This window comes from Anser brachyrhynchus, assembly GCF_964034855.1.
Source record: "Anser brachyrhynchus genome assembly, chromosome: 1".
Classification (NCBI taxonomy): Eukaryota; Metazoa; Chordata; class Aves; order Anseriformes; family Anatidae; genus Anser; species Anser brachyrhynchus.
In genome coordinates, this window is record NC_137694.1 from 48,720,024 (window position 1) to 48,738,336 (window position 18,313).

An 18,313-nucleotide genomic window follows, 5' to 3' on the forward strand; every position below is an offset into this window, starting at 1 on the left:
CTCACAGCAACATGAATTGTTCCTGTTTCCTCAAATTAGGTATGTTTTTCTGACATAACTAGCCATTTTAAAATTTAGCTTTAACATGCAGCTTTTAACGGGAAAAAAGGCAAACAAAGAAGGCTTTTCAGTCCTGATGGGAGTAATGGCAAATGGAGGAGAAGGCTGCATGAGAACCCTGGCTGCTCGCAGAACAGCCTAAGAAGTCTTAGATGTTATGGAAGGTTTATAAACTACAGTGCAGTAATTATAAATTGGGTACCTATGTAGTATCATCAGTATGAGTTGCTACATGAAAGAATATGGTATGCAGGGGCAGTCTGTTTCTTCTCAGAAAAGTTACTGTCTTCTCTGCTTAATTCAACACATGACAACAATAGCCTGAGGCATACGTAGCAAGACATATTCAAAATAAAAGCTTTTCTGTCAATGCAAAGTGTCAGTAGGTTACACTTTAAAAAACAAAACAAAACGGAGGTCATAGTGGTGAAAACTTCTCTATTTTAAACAAACAAACAAAAACACATCTTTGAAAAGTATTAGCCATAAGAAAACAAGAAGTGGAAATTCTTTGTTGGTCAGAATTAGTTCTGTTCTGTCCATAAAAGTTTGGCTGTGTTACACCTCAGCTTTGCTCTTTAAGTCAACTTCAAGGCTTAAAGAGTAAAATGGTTCTTGGGTCATCCTTGGCCATTTTGCTGGGATGGCTGAGGCAATGTATATTAATATTGGTTTCCAAAGTGACGCTTCTTTAAAATAAGATAGATTTATAGTCTGGGTGAAGAGCGTAACAGAGGTCTTCCCAACTCTATATCAGCATCATAAATGCTACAGGAAAGGGAGAACATGAAGAATAGCGTAGCTCTGCAGTTGTCACCTAGAAGTTTTCATTATTGTCCTTTCCTTTTGTTGGGTGTTACACCCTTATTTCAGAGTTGCACCTGAAACTCTGGTGTCTGATTATCTATCTCAGAAGAACGTTCATTCTGAGATATTCCTTCCATGTATAGATTCACTATAGGGAATCCTGTATAATGAACACATTATGAAAACAACTGCACTGCTGTAGGGCTAAGCATTTTTATGAATCTCTGCAGATTGGGATTTGTTCCAGTATCTGATAAATGTTCCTACAGATTGTTATGTTGAATGTCTAGGTTATTAAACAAGATTAGTAGATTAAGCTATGGAAAAATTTGATAAAGCCAAGACTGTTTTTTTTTTTCTTCTTTCTTTCTTTTTTAAACTAAGCATAGGCATTAAACCCAGCAATATTTGACAACAAATTTGAGGAAGCTTATCTGCTAACAGCTTTTGTCACTGCTTATTTCCATCTTTCATCCATCCATTTTATTTTTTTTTCTGCTTTCTAATGGAGACACTTAAATTTGAGGTAACTTTTTTTGAAAACTTCTTATTGTTACGTTAGTTTTCTGTCTTACCAAGATAATTTTAGGAGGTTGTTAAAGAGGTGAGTTCCTATTTGCTTATTGTTCTATTGCTTATTTGTTCATTAATCATATAGACACATCAACCACACAGTATCTGGAATGAATACTCATCCATGATATATTCCCATTTTAAGAATGAAATATGGGACAGCTCTTTGATTTATACTTGAGAGAAATGTATCTTAATGCATATAAATTATGCATAAATATATGCATTAATATATTAGTTTGAATGGTTGCAGTGGTAACCTTAGCAAGCTTCTGCATATTTTCTGCACCATCTTCTCTCAGTAGTGAAAACTGTTTTCTAAGAACATCCCGGAATGTTTGTCTGCCTAAGATATTTGTCTGAGATATTTGATATTTGAGGTATTTGTCTGAGATATTTGTCTAAGATATTTGTCTGCCCAGGATATATTTTAACTAACAGCTGTTTAATGAAACAGCCTTGTAAAGCACAGGATTACAGAAACTCAGTATTAATAATGATATGTAGCCACACAATAAATGTGTTCATATTTTCTCTTTGGTCTTCTTTTTCATGTAGGAAGGTTGTGATATGTTTGTTGTCTACTACCTCTGATTTTCTACTTTAGTTCATTTGTGAATTCAGCATTTATACCTTTGTGCTTAATCTGTGGTTGTGAGAACAGTAGGAAAAAAATGAAGGTCATTGAAATAACGTATTTAAAGTGAGTGGATTCATACAAAACATTTCATTTTCTGTATTACAAATCTTCAAGGAAACTTCATTGATGTGTTTGTCAAAAAGAAGCTGAGCATTAATAGCAAGTACATGTCAACTGCTAGCTTCTGGTAGTGTGCTACAAATATGTTTTAATTAGGTAACTCAGTATTTGTTAACCTTCTGTAAAAACAATCACCTATTCTGTCCAGCATAAGGATCAGATTTTACTTATTAAAATTATATATGGAGAGATCCCACTTTTGAAAGAATCCTTTTTTTTTTTTTCTTTTACTATTTTTTACAAGTTCTCTGATATCTGCAGAAGGAATGGTCACAGGGTGACTGAAATACACGATATTATTTCCCATTAAATCGAGCACAACATGCTTTAGGGCAGCTTTTGTTACTTATCTAAAGTGCTTTTTTGTTTGTTTTCCTTACTGTATACAAATACCATGTGGTCATTGATATATTCTGTTTTGTACCAATCCTGTTTGATAGGGTAGTATTTGTTATCCCGATTATGCTGACCTGCAAGGTCGATGTATCCAAAAGTCATACACCAAGTTTGCATCAGATGCCAGACTCGAAGTTTCTAGTGCCTTTTCCAATGCTTTATCCTTATGAGGCAGACAAAGGTTTTGGTAGTATAACCCCAATGACTTGGGTGGGGGGCTTCACCTCGAGCTAGAACTGTGATAATGATTAATGGATAATCTGTTGTGATTTTCAACGCTTGTGGGCCCAACATGGTGTTTTCTATTGGGGCAAATTTTTGTCGTCTGAAATAGGATATGAATTAATCTTTACTGGGAAATTATGCTCATTGGTACTTCTATAGCTGATGGTGCTCTGAGATGAGTTTGCAGGTGTTTTTCCCCCCCTTCCCTTTTCCTGTTTATGTGTATACAAAATGCTTTTTATTTTGCTACCAGACATATTGCTTCAGTTTGGGTTATGCATGACTTTGCTTTAAATGTGGATTTTCTATTTGTCTGTTCAGGCTACCATTAATCAGTTAAGAGCTGAACTTGCCAAAGGACCGCAGGAGGTAGCTGTGTATGTTCAGGAGCTGCAAAAACTTCAAAGTTCAGTCAAGGAGCTAGAACAGAAAAACCAGGTGAGAATACTGTTATTTCCTATACTTGTCAGTTCACATTAAAATGGAAACATACCACACATTGCCTTGGGAAGTGTTGAAGACTGTAACAAAACGCTTCTTGGTGTTGCAGAAGTTGAGAATTCCTTTACCATTTTGCTTAACATATGAAGAATACTGTAATGTACAAGCAAACAATGTTTTTTTAATGATCATCAGTACATTTCAACTTAGCTCCTCAGGGTTGTTGTGTTTGCAGGTTTCTAACTGCTGTAGTTTACACAGCATTGCCATCTCACACATTAGAAGAATAAAGCTATACCCATCAAAATACTGCGATGTTTCCCTAAAAATCAAAATTCAGAAGGCATTTTGAGATCTCGTTGTTTGTCTTACACTTTCTTTGTTTTATACCAGTGTTGTACCAGTGTTGTATTTTCTGACCTTTTATTAGAGTCATGAATGGTGGAAAATTGAAATAAACCCTGAAGCTTCTTAGCTGATAAGTACTTCTTGAGAGCTTTTATCAAAGCCCTGTGAGCTTGCTGCATTTTGTATTTGCATTAAGAAAGCATGTGTTGTTAGGTAATACATAGAGGTAAGGAAAGAAAGGAGACAATGAGAAAGATGTATATTGGTTATTGTTGTGCATGTATATATAACACTGTATGTGTACTGTGAATGTTACATTTGTATTTAGCAGCAACATTGTCAATCTTGGGGAAAAAATGGAAAGGACAGGGACCAAGCAGTATATACTTAAAGTTATTTAATATTCAAAAAGCATTTACAAAGAAATAATAGGGTGCAATTTGGTAAATTAAACTTGCCTTTGGTAGTATGACTCTTGTTTTGGCTCATAAAATAAAGTGCAGAACTGAGATGGTGAGAATTATCATGCTGTTCTTTCCACAGACCAGCAACACTGAATAAAGCTTTTGGCAAAATTACTGCTATAAAGCACAGGGCACTTGCCTGAATGTATTGCTGTTGTATTTACAGCATGAAGTAAAACAGATTGATGAATAAGATTACCATACTTTAAGAGAGTTTCCTCTGCCATGTCAGGTTAACTCCAAACACCACTTGAGGAACTTGAGGAACAGAAAGAGCAGAAGTGGCAGTGAGCTACTTTTCTTGTTTCAGTGACTTAAAGCAGTTTACAGCCACCTCTTTATGCAGCTTATGGTATGTTAGCCAAGGAATCTTGGCCTTGGAGGACTTGGACCTAGAGTTGGAAAAGGTAAGACTAGCTTCCCAAACAACAGAAATTGCCCCACCTTCAGTGTGTGCTCCTTGAAGAAGCTGTCAGAAAGGCAAGACATGCTATTAGTTGCATGCATACATGACATTTTGCTGTGTGTATCCTCGTATAATTTCATTGTAGTGTAGGAAGATATTTCTGTGCATTGATGCAGAGTTTTCCAAGATCATGTACAACTCAAGTAAGCAAGCTGTTTCTTGTATTTCCGGGAGCTATACTGAGAAGAGCAGATGACAAGTACAGAAGATCAGTTTTCTGAGACCAGTAGGAATTGACTTCCCTTCATTTATAAAAGTCTGTAATTATGGGGCTTGGCCTGCTTTGCACGGCCAGGCAATGCTTTGGAGGCCAGTAATGGCCTGTAGCCCAGAGGAGACCTAACGTGAAAAAACAGCATCTCCCCTAAGTATAAGACTTGCTATAATTTCCAACCCATTGCATGTGGGTTTTTTTGTTTTCTTTTAGGAAATTTTTGGTGCATTATCTACATGGAAAAATGCTTAGTTTCCAACCTTCTACTGACATAACTGTTCTGAAATTCGGCTGGTTACCACAGTGTTCATTCTTTAATGCCTAACCATTGTGACTACACAGTTTGTGTTACATTCTTCTTGCATGTTTCCATGGAGCAATATAAAAGAAGGGATCAGAGTTGTGTTTCAGCTTATATCTTGTGAGCTTCGAAGGCTCAGGGCTTTGTTGCAGGCTGGAACACACTGACAATCCCTTTTTCTTTTCTGTGGAAATGAAACCCAAGCCATGGGGAAGAGAATGTGATACATGCCTTTTTTAAAATCTGGGATGCAGCTGGGACATGCATCCAAACAGGAAATGCTACTGGGTTCCCTGATAAAACCTGAATGATGATACATACATTGTCAGCTCTGTGGCCTCGAGTTTACTTGTGGGCTCCAGACACGAACAGAGGTAGAAGACTGTCAGACAAACGCAGCTCTTCTCTTGAGAAAGCAGCAGTAACTGTTTGTGGCTTTGTCAGGCTATTTGTGACTGCAGAAGGTGTTCAGCTTTCAGGGGCAGAGGCTCTGAGTTGCAGCCTGTTGACTCAACCTTGCAGCTTTAAACATGAATATTCACTGTTGTGTTGCTCAACAGAGCAGGGTGGAGAAGGGAAGCGCCAAATACAGGGCATCATCTTGAACCATGTGTAGCTGCTGCTCTTGGCTGTCCTTTGAATAACTTGTAATGAGATGATGAAGAAGCTTTGCTTCTCTTTTGTTTTAAGTAATGTCCATGAAAGCTTCCCAAAGTCTCATACTGCTTCAAGACAATGTTGGTTGTTCCTTTTTTTTTTTTTTTATTATTTACCTCCCAACTTTACTTGAAAATTTGTGTGCTCTGTACTGACTCGTGATGAAGTCGCTCACAGCAGTTCTACATTTGACATGTGGATCTAGTTATAAAGTATTAGTAATACTAATATCTTTTTTCTAACTTGTCCAGTTCTGATGAAGAAGCTACTGTGGTGTGTTAGTATTTTGGGAACATGATTCAACATAAACGTTAATGATCCTGGCTGGCCATTTCTTGTTAATGAAAAGGGAATTGCAACTTTATTTTAGATTCAGAGTGTGAAAGCAGTAGGAGCCTTGTCACTGACTTCAGGAGGGTAAAGTGACAAATGACCTCATTATGTCCTTGAAGTTTTCTATTACTTCTTGTTTTATACATTTATATATGCCTGTACAAAAACTTCTGCATACCTGTAACAGCAACAACTTGTTTTGTTTTTCAAGAAACACTTTAAAATACACTACTTCAGGGATACAGCATAGTGGATAAACTTTAGTCTCAAGACAGAATTTTTGGATGAACCATATGCTTTAGAAAGTATATATTTTTAAATGGACACTTAAGGTATTAAATATATTTGTTCTCACATGGGTTGCTAGACTGCTAGAGTTGTCATTTTAAAGATTTAGTGCTGTTTTCTAACGTTTCTTTTAAAAAAGATACTCCCTTTTATCACTAGTGTAAAATAAAAGTACCGATATGTGGTTTCTAATGGCTAATGTAGCTGCCATTTGTTAAAATCTGTAAAGAACAGATTCAACTTATTTGGATAATGCGTTTTTTTTTGGCAAAACAGATTTCGTCCCTGGATACCATGTGGAAGTGTGCTTTTAAGATGTTCAGCATAGCCAGAATTACAGCTCTGTCTGTCTTCTCTTGGAACAGTGTCGCTCCAGAGTTGCAGAACTGCCTGAAGTTTTCGTGCATAAGATTGACCTCAGTGTTGGCATTTTTTCAAGCTGACTTGTTAGAAATATTCTTTCTTTTTCTGTGCTTTAATTGAAAGGGTCACTAGAGAATGTAGTAGTCATTGAAACTGCAGGAAGAACACAAGCATTTGAAAGGTGTGCATAGTAATGCTCCACTGAGATACTGCAGTATCTTACTAATATCTAAATGGAACTTGCTAACACATTCCAAGAAGACAGAATGAATTACCCAAGCTGGGTGGTGACCAGGGCCTCCTTGCAATTGCATTTCTGTGCTTCAGAAAATGCCGGTGGAAAGATTGAAAAGATTCTCATGGCTTCTTTGTCATGCTTGGAAATCTCTGAAATTGAAGTTAATGCTTAACCTAAGCTTGGGAGAAAACATAAACTTTCTTGAATTATATATTGTCCATTAAGATACTTAATTTCTATCTGAATATAGTTTTGATTAGGTCATGAAAAATTGGTTAAAAAAACAATGTAATAGCTGGAAGTTATCTATAAATAAATAAATATATATATATATATGTATATATTTGGCGTGTGTCAATGTGTATTTTCTCCAAGCAAATACAGTTGTAATAGTCTGCAATTTGAATTTTCTGGGAAAGCAAATTATTTTTCAGGATACATGAACAGAGCATGTATGGTGTTCTCAGTAAGAGGAGGTGGATTTATGTGAGAATTTGAAAACCAATACAACCAGGTGAAATTCTAGGCATTATGGGCTCCAGAATTAACTTCTCTAATATGAAATAGAGATCAGAATTTCCTTTAATAAGATTTTTGAGAGAGTTCTTTGCTGTTCTGCATCGGCACTTGAGAAGACATTTGTATAATGTATTGAACGGGTGTAAGCAAAATTGCAATTGAACTGCTGTGTAACTTTGTTTGTAGAGCCTGAGCGAGAAGCTGCTGAAGAAAGAGCAGGAATACAGCCAGCTAGAAGAAAAACATGATGAGATATCTGTGAGTAAAAAGAATGTGCAGGCAAGCTTTCACCAGAAGGACCTGGACTGCCAACAGCTTCAGGCAAAGCTGTCTGCATCTGAAGCCTCGATACAGAGATTACAGACAGAGCTAGGTGAGAAGGGAGAGGCAAGCCAGAAGCTTAAAGAAGAATTGTCCGAAGTAGAGACAAAGTACCAGCATCTCAAGGCAGAATGCAAACAGCTCCAGCAGCAGAGGGAAGAAAAAGAACAGTATGGCCTGCAGCTCCAGAGCGAGCTCAGTCAGGTAAGGTCATTAAACCTCCCAGACCATCATCCTATTAGGACTGTTCCTTAAACCATACCATTAGGTTTTATTAGCTGTGCTTTTCCTTGTTGAAGGGGAGTACACAAGTAGCTAACTGGTATTTCAGTAAATCACTTCTTCTTAGAGAATTAAGAAAACAAGCAAAAAGAATAGTCTGTGATATGAGTGCTGAAAGCCTTTGCTGTTTTTATGTCACACGAATCCTTTTCATAGGCCCAAATGCTCATCAAGGGCAAATGAACACAGTTGTAGCCCCTGTGGCACAGTCAAACTCAATGAGATCTACAATTCCAACTGTGTTTCTACATTTTTACTTCTGGGAATACTAATATAACATCTAGATATCTGTAGTATAATTCACCTTTTTCTGAAGGGGAAACTAGATTTCTGTTCTAGTTCTGTTCTAGTTACCTGTCTTTACACAAATAGCTTTCAATTTTGAAGATGTAGCTTAATTCTTGTGTTCTGAGAATTTACAGGACTCTCTTGCATATGAATAAATAAGATTTTATTTATTTAGTGAAACAGATTTCTTGTTCATTCTCCTTCTCTTATGGTGTTAAATGAACTCTTTCTTCATCCTCCATCTTTTTCCCTCTGCTTTTTTTTTGTTGATGAAAAGGGCATAAAATTCCCTGAAATAAGGGGTGTATTGTCAAATGAGAATGCAGCCCAGAATACTGAGTTTCCGTGGAAAATATGGTAATGGGCAACTCCTAAGAAGTCAGCAAGATTATTTATTTTGGTTCAGTAATATAGCTGAATCTCTAAGGAGTTGAGGCTATGAAAAAAAAAATCAGGTAGAGTATCAGAAGTAGTAAGATTACTACTTGAAGTCAAACTACTCCATAGGAAGTGTGAAAAAAGTGAAAGTCCTCTTTTTACATTAGAACTGAACAATTGCTTGATTTGTTTTAAAATTGAATAGCGAATGTCGTAGAGAATACTTAGGGTGAAGAGCAGGGATAATAAGGTCTTAATGTTGCTTCCCTTGCACCTATCCACCAACACATTCTCTTTGTGTTGTCTGTGGCTATGAGAACACCCAGAACAGTCATGCCTCCACTATCTGCATATTATTCTGCTGTGTACGATGAGTTACGGAAGCAAGACTTTCATACAACATTGAGCATGCTGACTTTTGAGGCTACCTTCACTCTGTTTTATCTAGTGTCTTGAGGAGTAGTACATTAGACTGAAGAAAATTTGCACATCAGGAGTCATGTTCAGTTCTAAGATAGAATTATTTTTTTTTTTTTAGGATGAAGCACTTCATTTTAAACTTTTGCTATAAATTTATTACTTTCAAGTGAGTGTTTCTTAGTTTTCAATCCTTTGTCAAAGTTGCAAGCTCTGTACGTGTAGTTTATTTTTCAAGAAAATAAACTGTACAGAACATCATTTATCTATTTATGACATCCCCAAAGTGTCTTTCCTTCTCCCATCAGTCTTTTTTTGGTGGGAGAAGGAAGAGAGAGCTGTATTCTGCTTAGTCATCTGCTTAGGAATCTTCGTTGGTAAAAATGCCTCAGTCTGTCTAGGCAACACATATGCAAGCTTCAGAAGCAAATAAAAAAATTAGTGTTGAAATTTGGCTTCAGATTGTTAGGGCATTTGGAGAGGGATTTTTGAGGTGGGCAGATGAAGGAAGATTGTGCATGATGCATGGCTGAATGAATTCCTCTGAAAGGAAATGCAGGCCTCACACATTCTCTGGGGATACCACTGGGAAGGAAGTCAGTGTAAGAATGAAAACCTTAACAAGCTGCTGGATCTCAGGGTGTGTTTTAGAACTGTGCTGTAAAAGAACAGTTGAGGAAAGAAGCCATTCACACATTCATTTTACATAGTGTAAAATCAGGATTGAAACCAAGCAAAATTTTTTTTTCTCTGTCCCTCCAAACAAGTAACTACTATCATGGAGAAAATAAATTTTTCTTATTTGTTCACATATTACTTCAGTGGAATTACTTTTTTACAGACGTAGTCTAATAGCTTATGTTGTCACAGTGAAATGCTTTTTATGAGGACAGATACAGAGGTATTTACTCAAACCACGCTTTCAAAGAATCTGCTGTCTTCTCAAAAATCCATTAGATAGATGCAGGTCCTGGTACCGATGTACTTCTGCAAAGAGCTAACCCGCCTAACTGCTGTTCTAGCCAGCAGCTGGGATTCTCTAAATGTTACCAATTTTTATCCCACAGTCTTCATTGAGCAATTGTCATTGCTCACAGGCTTTCTGTCTTAAGTAATAGTAAGAAAGCTGATACATATTCAAGAAAAGCAGACTTGTATTTTGATTCTTTGAGTAACAGGAAGAGGTGAGATGCATTTTTTTTTTGTTCTGGAAAGACGGAATAGTTTTTCAGTTTGATGTGCCCCTTTCTGAGTGCTGATTTTAGAATTTGGGTGACCTGATGGAAGCGATCTTCACAGTGGAAGGAAGCTCTGATGATGGCGTTGGTTCCAGCACTGGGATGGGAAGAGGCTCGCACAGGGAAATAGGAACTCCTTTGATCTAGAAGAGATGCTAGCTACTAATAAATACAGTTACCATTGTTGAGGCAAATTTTAATCTTTTCAAGATTGTATCTTTTAAAGTCGAAATATTTCCTTCTTTATAGCTAAATCTGATTTTTGCATTCTGTAATACAAGTTAATTCTGGGTTTTGTGGTTCTGTTTACTTAATGTCATTACAAAGACTTCAGATCCTCATGAATTTTATTGTCGTTACAAACATGTAACATACTTGGCTTTTGCAAATTTATTTTTTTGTTAAACTAAACCAGAATGTCATATAGCATAAGTATTTTGCTCAAGTGTTTCACAAAGGGGAAAAATGACAAGACTTTATGGGTACTCTTATGTTTCATAAATGACCTGCTAGAGAAGTTATTAGTGGTTAATGGCTGTTATCTTTTTTTGAGGTCATAACTTGCATATATGGCCAGTAACAATTTAAAACACACAGTAGCATCTGTAACTTAACATTCATCTGTTAACTTACTGACTGATTGCAAGTTATTTCTCAGTGTACCTACAGTAAAAGTGACTTTTGTAGAATGTTGTTTGCTGATTTCCTCCTTTCCAAATATTTTCTCTCTCAGTATCAGCATAACCGTGAACTCTGTAGCCATCTCATTGCACCTTTTCTTTGATAGATGTTTTTTCCTTTGCTCTTTTTCATACTTTTAGTGAGGAAGTATCGATAATTCAGCAATTCCTGCAGAAAAAGACAAATGTTCTTGATTACCGGTATGGTCTCTTTCCATGCCCTGTCCTCTCTCTTTTTCTGCCTCTCATAACTGTGCAGTCACAGTGGGGAATCAGTATCTCAGCCACATGCCAAGCAGCTTTTCATCTGCAGTGTTGGTGATTGTGGACCTATAAACAAATTTGTTTCTCTGTCTCCATCGCCTGCAACTTTTGCACTGTTTGATAACTTCGGCCAATTTTGACAGATGGTGCAAAGGTCTTCAGCATTAGGTTCTTCAGTGTTAAATCTTTGTGGAAACAAACAGCTGAGTGAAGGAGGGAGACTTATGTTTGTGTCTCACCCCCTCCATGCCTGGGGGGAGATTTAATGTTACCAAAAGCCCTGTTCCTTTTTTCTGTCCCACCAGGCAGCCAGCTGGTGTGCATATATGGCCAGCCAGTCAACAAGTGGTAGCTTGCAGCGAGCAACAAGGTCGTGCTGCCTTTTGCCTAGGTACTAGTAAGAATTTGAGGTAGGCATGAAAAGGGCTTAGGAATATCAGAGGGAGGGCCTGGAGGTACAAGGTGAATGGTACAAAGGTCTTGGACATACATTAATAGGAAAACAAGCTTCATTAATCCTGACAGCTTGTAGAAACTTCTTGCTGTGCTGTAGGGTCTGATTCACTCCTTGTTTTTGCATTAAGTTGAAAGTTCATTTGTGTACCCATAAATTTGTTAATGTGAAAGTAGGTAGGAGATAACCCAAAGGGAACAAAAATTGATTTTATGGAGCAAGCTTTTTATAACAGTAAATTGTATAAGGCCATTCTTGCACTTTAAAGATGGTGCAGTACTGCTTTTGGTGACCCCCAAAATTACAAGGGAGATTATTTTCAGCTGGAAGAGCACTTCCCCTTCTTACTCTCTGCTGCTGGGAATTGCTGGAATATAAACCACCCAAGTTACTGTGTACCCTACAGTGAAGGTTCACGCATGTCTTCTCAGCAGAGAATGAATGCCATTGATGTGCCTAACAACTCTTACTAGTCTAGCAATGCAGAACTGTGTGTTGTTGGAGCCAGTGCAGCAGGTAAAGACACAGTGTTTCTGCCACTGGATCTACATGACTGAAATGTAAGGTGAGATCGCTCTAAGCATTACTATTTTCCTTGATAGTATTAGAAGGATTACCCTATTTGTTTTTCTGTTAAATCTCTGTAGCTCATATGGAAGGGCTTTTGTAGGTAAAAGGATTTTTCTGGGTCCCCCTTACCTACTGCTTTGAATATTTGTTTATGCTTGTGTAGTTGATGCTGTTCTATAATGTGACTTGTGCTTCTGACGAATATGACGTACATGCATGAATTCAGGAGTTCATGTAGTTATTTTAATCTGAGTAATGAAAATTTATTTCAAACAGCCAACAGTCCTGTATTTTAGACTGACTTTGTGCCAAAGAATGACTGAAAAAATGGATTTTTTTTTTTTGCAGTTGCACAGTAAACTTCTAGAAACTGAGCGCCAGCTAGGGGAGGCACATGGGCGGCTTAAGGAACAGAGGCAGCTCTCCAGTGAAAAGTTAATGGACAAAGAACAGCAGGTGGCTGATCTGCAATTAAAGCTTTCTCGTGCTGAAGAGCAGGTAGGACATTTTCTGCAGGCTCTGATTTATACTGTTTCTGATAATAGCCTTTATATACTCACGTTATTTTGTTGCAGTTTATAAAATGTGTCCTTATGAGAATTTCATTCGACTAATATTGTTGAAATTTACTTACAGTGAAATTGTGAATATCTGCCTAAATATCGTTTGTATTACAGATTTTGTAAGGCTAAATGCTCGTCTCATGCATGTATTTTCATGGTGCTTTGGAGGGGAATGAAAGATTTTTCTTTTGCATTTATGAGCTTTGTGTAAGGATTCTATGAAAGACGTAGGTGCACCGAAGCCCATATGAGTAATGTTTTCTGTATAGATGCTGTGGGATGAAACCCAAAACTAATGATAACCGTTGATAGTTAATAAACTGTGTGGGGTGGATGGGTAGAACTTGCTTATTTTATTAATTTTCATTTATTTTAACGAACATCTTGTATATGTTGCTGATTTTCTGCTACCTCTATGGGGATTGGCCAAATATGTGAGTGGTATGTTGTCAAAGCTTTAAAGCTTTTCTGTAGCTAATTCGTAAAGCCTTGAACAGTATAAAAGTGGAAATGCTACTAAACTGAAGTTTCTACTAAAACTGCTAATAATAATAATAATGCTGTTTGTTTTATGGGTACCTATATTGTTAGTCATGTTATACCTTAACTGTTGGAAAAAAAAAAAACATGCTAAATTCTCTATTTATCTTTTATATTTTTGAGAACTAAAATACGTATATGTCTGATAGTGTCATAGTTCTTGCTTATGATATCAGATCTTACCTATTAATAATAAGGAATGCGTCAGTTAGGTTTTGATTCTATAACTTAGCATCACCTAGTTCTGTTTTTATACCAGTTTTCAAATATTTATGTTTAGAGTAGACTCTTCTGACACTAGAGTAAACATAGAATGCTATGAAAATACTGAATGGTGCTTGATCATTCATTAGCCTCTTTTTTTCCCAGCTGAAGGAAAAAGTGGCAAATTCCACGGAATTGCAACATCAGTTAGATAAGGCAAAACAACAGCACCAGGAACACCAGACACTTCAACAAAACACAACATCAAAGCTACGAGAAGCCCAGGTAACATAGTTATATATCCTCATGTGAAAGTGTATTTCAGAATTTCATTATTTTCAATGCATTTTCTCTGTAAAAGTGGCTTGCATGACTTCATAGTAGTTTCAATAATTTCATATGTAAATTTTTGAACAGAATATACAGAGGATGTTTAATAAATTTATCCAACATTTTATGCGTTAGGAATAACTTCTAAGGTTGCTATAACTAAGGAAACTAATATGTGATTTTCTAGAATGATTTGGAGCAAGTACTACGGCAAATTGGAGATAAGGACCAAAAAATTCAAAATCTTGAGGCCTTGCTTCAAAAGAGTAAGGAAAATATCTCTCTACTTGAAAAGGAAAGAGAGGACTTGTATGCAAAAATTCAGGCTGGTGAAGGAGAAACTGCAGTTCTTAACCAGCTACAAGAGAAAAATCATGCATTGCAGATACAGGTAAGAACTCAGAGACCTCTTTCTTTTTTCTCTCATTATTGCATCTTTTTTTCTTTCTTTTTGTTTTCTTTCTGTTTCATTAAATATGGCATTGGTCTTTTCTATACATTGTTTGCTGTTTCTTTGATACTGTGAAGTTTTTACTGCTTAAATTTCACAGTATGTGTGCTTTGGTGACCTCCTTGCTATCAGCAAAGAGGAAGGAATTCCTAGATGTTTCCTATGTAAACATGCTGGCAATATATGCTTAAAAAAAATGGATACATACACGTTTGTTTCTCTTATTTTAAAAATAGGTGTAATTCCTGCTTTCAACACCAAAATTCAGTCTGTTGTTTCTTCAGCGTGTTGTTTTTGTTACTGTATGGCCAAATTGACCAGTCACTTTGCTTCAGTTTTCAACTGGTACCCTATTCAAACTGATATTGCGTGCAATATAGCTTCATTGTAATAGTTAAAGTTGGGACTTCAAAGCCATGATAAGATGCCCTAGAATTCAGCAGGTTTATGACATTTTTGGTCATCCTATTCCAGTCTTTTCTTCTATTTACCTCCTTTTTTCTCTGCAGGTAACTCAGCTGACAGAGAAGCTGAAGAATCAGTCAGAAAGTCATAAACAAGCCCAAGAAAATTTGCATGAGCAAGTGCAGGAGCAGAAGGTGCATCTAAGAGCTGCTCAAGACCGTGTGCTTTCCCTGGAAGCAAATATCACTGAGCTGAGCAGCCAGCTAAATGAAAGTAAAGAGAAAGTATCACAACTTGATGTACAGGTAATGGAACTCTGTTCTGCCTGGTGATGATAAATCCTGTCTGTGATTTCTGTATTCTCTCCAGAGAATGTACAAACAATTTGGGAAAAATTGCATGTTTCTACTAACAGACAAATGAAGTAGAATGAAGTAGAATAAGGCAGATAAACTTGAGGATGTAAGTGGATTCAGAATAGGAATAGATGGCAAGGTTGGTGTGATTTTTTTTTTCTTTCTTTTTTGGGTGGGTGTTCTGTGGTGGTGATGGTCGGAGTTTATAATCAAGTTGTGCAAACTTGTCCTTGAGCATCTTTTTTGTATTCATAATGGTGTATTCATAATTCATTTATGTATTCATAATTTTTCATAATATTCAGATATCCACAAAACTTCTTTTACCTGTTCTGGATTCTGTGCACCAGAGTCAGTCTAAGTCATTAAGATCTTGCTGTTGCCTAGAAACTTTCTATGCTGGTGGCTTTTATCAAAAACAAGCAAACAAAAAATTGCAGGCTGCCTTTTTGTCAATTTAATTGAACTAAACAAGTAAAACCCACAGTATAGAGTCAAGGTGGACTCTCCTTCTAAGTGCTGCGTAAGCTAAAATCAGCTAATTATCAGTACAGGGAGGGGGGCGACCTGCTGGAGAGGAGCTCTGAGGAGAAGGACCTGGGGGTCCTGGTGAACAATAGGTTGACCATGAGCCAGCAGTGTGCCTTGGTGGCCAAGAGGGCCAGTGGGATCCTGGCGTGCATTAAAAGGAGCGTGGCCAGCAGGTCAAGGGAGGTGGTCCTACCCCTCTACTCCGCCCTGGTCAGGCCTCACCTGGAGTACTGTGTCCAGTTCTGGGCTCCCTGGTACAAAAAAGACAGGGATCTCCTGGAAAGAGTCCAGCGGAGGGCCACAAAGATGATACGGGGCCTGGAGCATCTTCCCTATGAAGAAAGGCTGAGAGACCTGGGTCTGTTCAGCCTGGAGAAAAGAAGACTGAAAGGGGATCTTATCAATGTTTATAAATACCTGAGGTGTGGGAGACAGGGATATGGCCAACCTCTTTTCAGTGGTTTGTGGGGACAGGACAAGGGGCAATGGCCACAAAATGGAGCACAGGAAGTTCCACGCTAACATGCAAAAGAACTTCTTCACGGTGAGGGTGACGGAGCACTGGAACAGGCTGCCCAGAGAGGTTGTGGAGTCCCCTTCTCTGGAGATATTCAAGGCCCGTCCGGATGCCTACCTGGGCAACCTGCTCTAGGGAACATGCTTTGGCAGGGGGGTTGGACCCGATGATCTCTCGAGGTCCCTTCCTACAATTCTGTGATTCTGTGAATTATGTTCAGATATCATAAAGAATAAACAACACTTGTTCAGAAGTTTAGCAGTTATGTTCCTAGATAGATACACTTGGTGCACATAGTACTGCTGTTGTTGGATTAATACACTGGGATGTCTTTTTAATTAGTGTTACTAAGTACGTTCTTGTGATGTAGCTCTGATGTTTTTGCTGGGCTTCGCTACAATATCTGGGCTGTATATCTCAGGCTACACACCTGCCCTATAGATTTTTAGCTAGTTAGGTATTTTTGGAAGAGTAGGAAGTTGCTCCCTGCAGATAGGCACAGAGAAAAATATACATGTGGAAGCATGTTTTACTAATTTCTTTCTCTTTTAACGATTTTATGTTCATGTAGTCTGAGGTTACCAAAGTATGCATGAGTGTGAATGCAGTAACTCTCTCCCATTGTTCCTTGCTTGTGAATAAAAACACTTTCCTAAAGGAGAATGAGTGGGACTGTTTTTTGTTTTTTTTTTTTTTTTAAATTTGTGTTTTTATTTCAAAGAACGAACTGTGGCTTAACATCCTGATTATTTGCTAAAACTTGAAAACAATTCTTTTTTAATTAGCACATGAAAAATGCTGATTTTACTATTAAACTTAATTAGGATATGAAAAAAATCAGCTACAGTAAAATAGATGTTTTAGTGAAGTATGACTTGTCTTTCAGGTAAAAGCAAAAACTGAATTGCTGCTTTCAGCAGAAGCATCAAAAGCTGCTCAAAGAGCCGACCTTCAGAATCATCTGGACACTGCCCAACATGCGTTGCAAGATAAACAACAGGTTAGGAGCAACATACAAACGTAAAGTTTCTACCTTACCTAAAAATCTACTTACAAACCTAAGAATAATGTGTTTACAAACTAAACATGTGACTATGCATTTGAAAATAATCATGTAGGATATTTTAACCATGTGATAGGTATTCAGTTCTTTCTGCTGTAATCTGGACCAGATACATTTTATAGTGTAAAGAACTTAATTAAGAGTCCAGTCCTTGCTGTATTTTTGGCTATAGTTTGGGATCTAAGTTTCCATATTGGAGTACAACTCAATTCCAATCCATATGTTATGAAAAAAAGAGTTTATAGAATGAAGTGGGTACAAGTGAAAACTCTTAACTTGTATTGCATATCCAGATAAATTCAAAATCAGATGTCTTTATTCAGAAATAATTATCTGCATGCCAACTGACACAAAAGCTAGAAGGTGCTTGTTAAAACTGCATGTTTTAGTTTACATTAATCCCAGTGAAGCATGCTACCAGGTACTGAATCAAATATTTGTATTGTTAGGATTAGTGCTGCTCCGATTAGTGGAAATGTCCAGCAATTCCGAAGAGCACTGGTTTTTAGGGTGGTAATTAATTTAGGTAATTAATTGCTATAAACAGAAGACCTCTTTTTGTAACTATTAATTAAATACATAATTACCTAATAATTAAACAAATCAACTTGCTTGGAGAGCAAGGAGGTTGAATGTAACTGTCATCTTAGTAGTTACTAAGTGAATGAGTTTGTGTCTCTTGCAGGAATTATGTTGTTATTTGTTGAACAAAATGCTTTGTAATCATCTTTAGTATGTGAAGAGCATACTCTTCCCATGATACTGGCTTTCTTCTCCAGTGATTCCTTGATTTCAGGAAGACAGCAAAATTTTCTATAAAGTCTTGTAGTGTTACTTTCTAGTTATTGCTGTATTAACTTCAGGATCTTGAGCATCTATTGCATACAATTTCTCTTCTGTTTATAAGGAAAAACCACATTTCTTAAGATTTAGCTCACAGCCGATAGAGTTTGGGGATATGTTTAACATACAGAATTCGTTTCTGCTTTTCCCACTCAATTTCCTGCC

The 18,313-nt window shown here is 37.1% G+C and overlaps 1 protein-coding gene across 5 annotated transcripts in view; it reads left to right on the plus strand.

The window, feature by feature from the left end:
• The window catches only part of EEA1 (early endosome antigen 1), a 76,858-nt gene that overhangs the window by 32,272 nt on the left and 26,273 nt on the right, over positions 1-18,313 (plus strand). For all 5 annotated transcript variants that reach the window (XM_080575558.1, XM_080575560.1, XM_080575557.1 and 2 more), the window contains 7 exons: positions 3,143-3,259; positions 7,640-7,978; positions 12,694-12,843; positions 13,818-13,937; positions 14,170-14,373; positions 14,943-15,143; positions 17,129-17,242. In XM_080575558.1, coding sequence (XP_080431684.1) covers positions 3,143-3,259; positions 7,640-7,978; positions 12,694-12,843; positions 13,818-13,937; positions 14,170-14,373; positions 14,943-15,143; positions 17,129-17,242 — 1,245 coding nt within the window. The remainder of the gene's footprint in view (positions 1-3,142; positions 3,260-7,639; positions 7,979-12,693; positions 12,844-13,817; positions 13,938-14,169; positions 14,374-14,942; positions 15,144-17,128; positions 17,243-18,313) is intronic.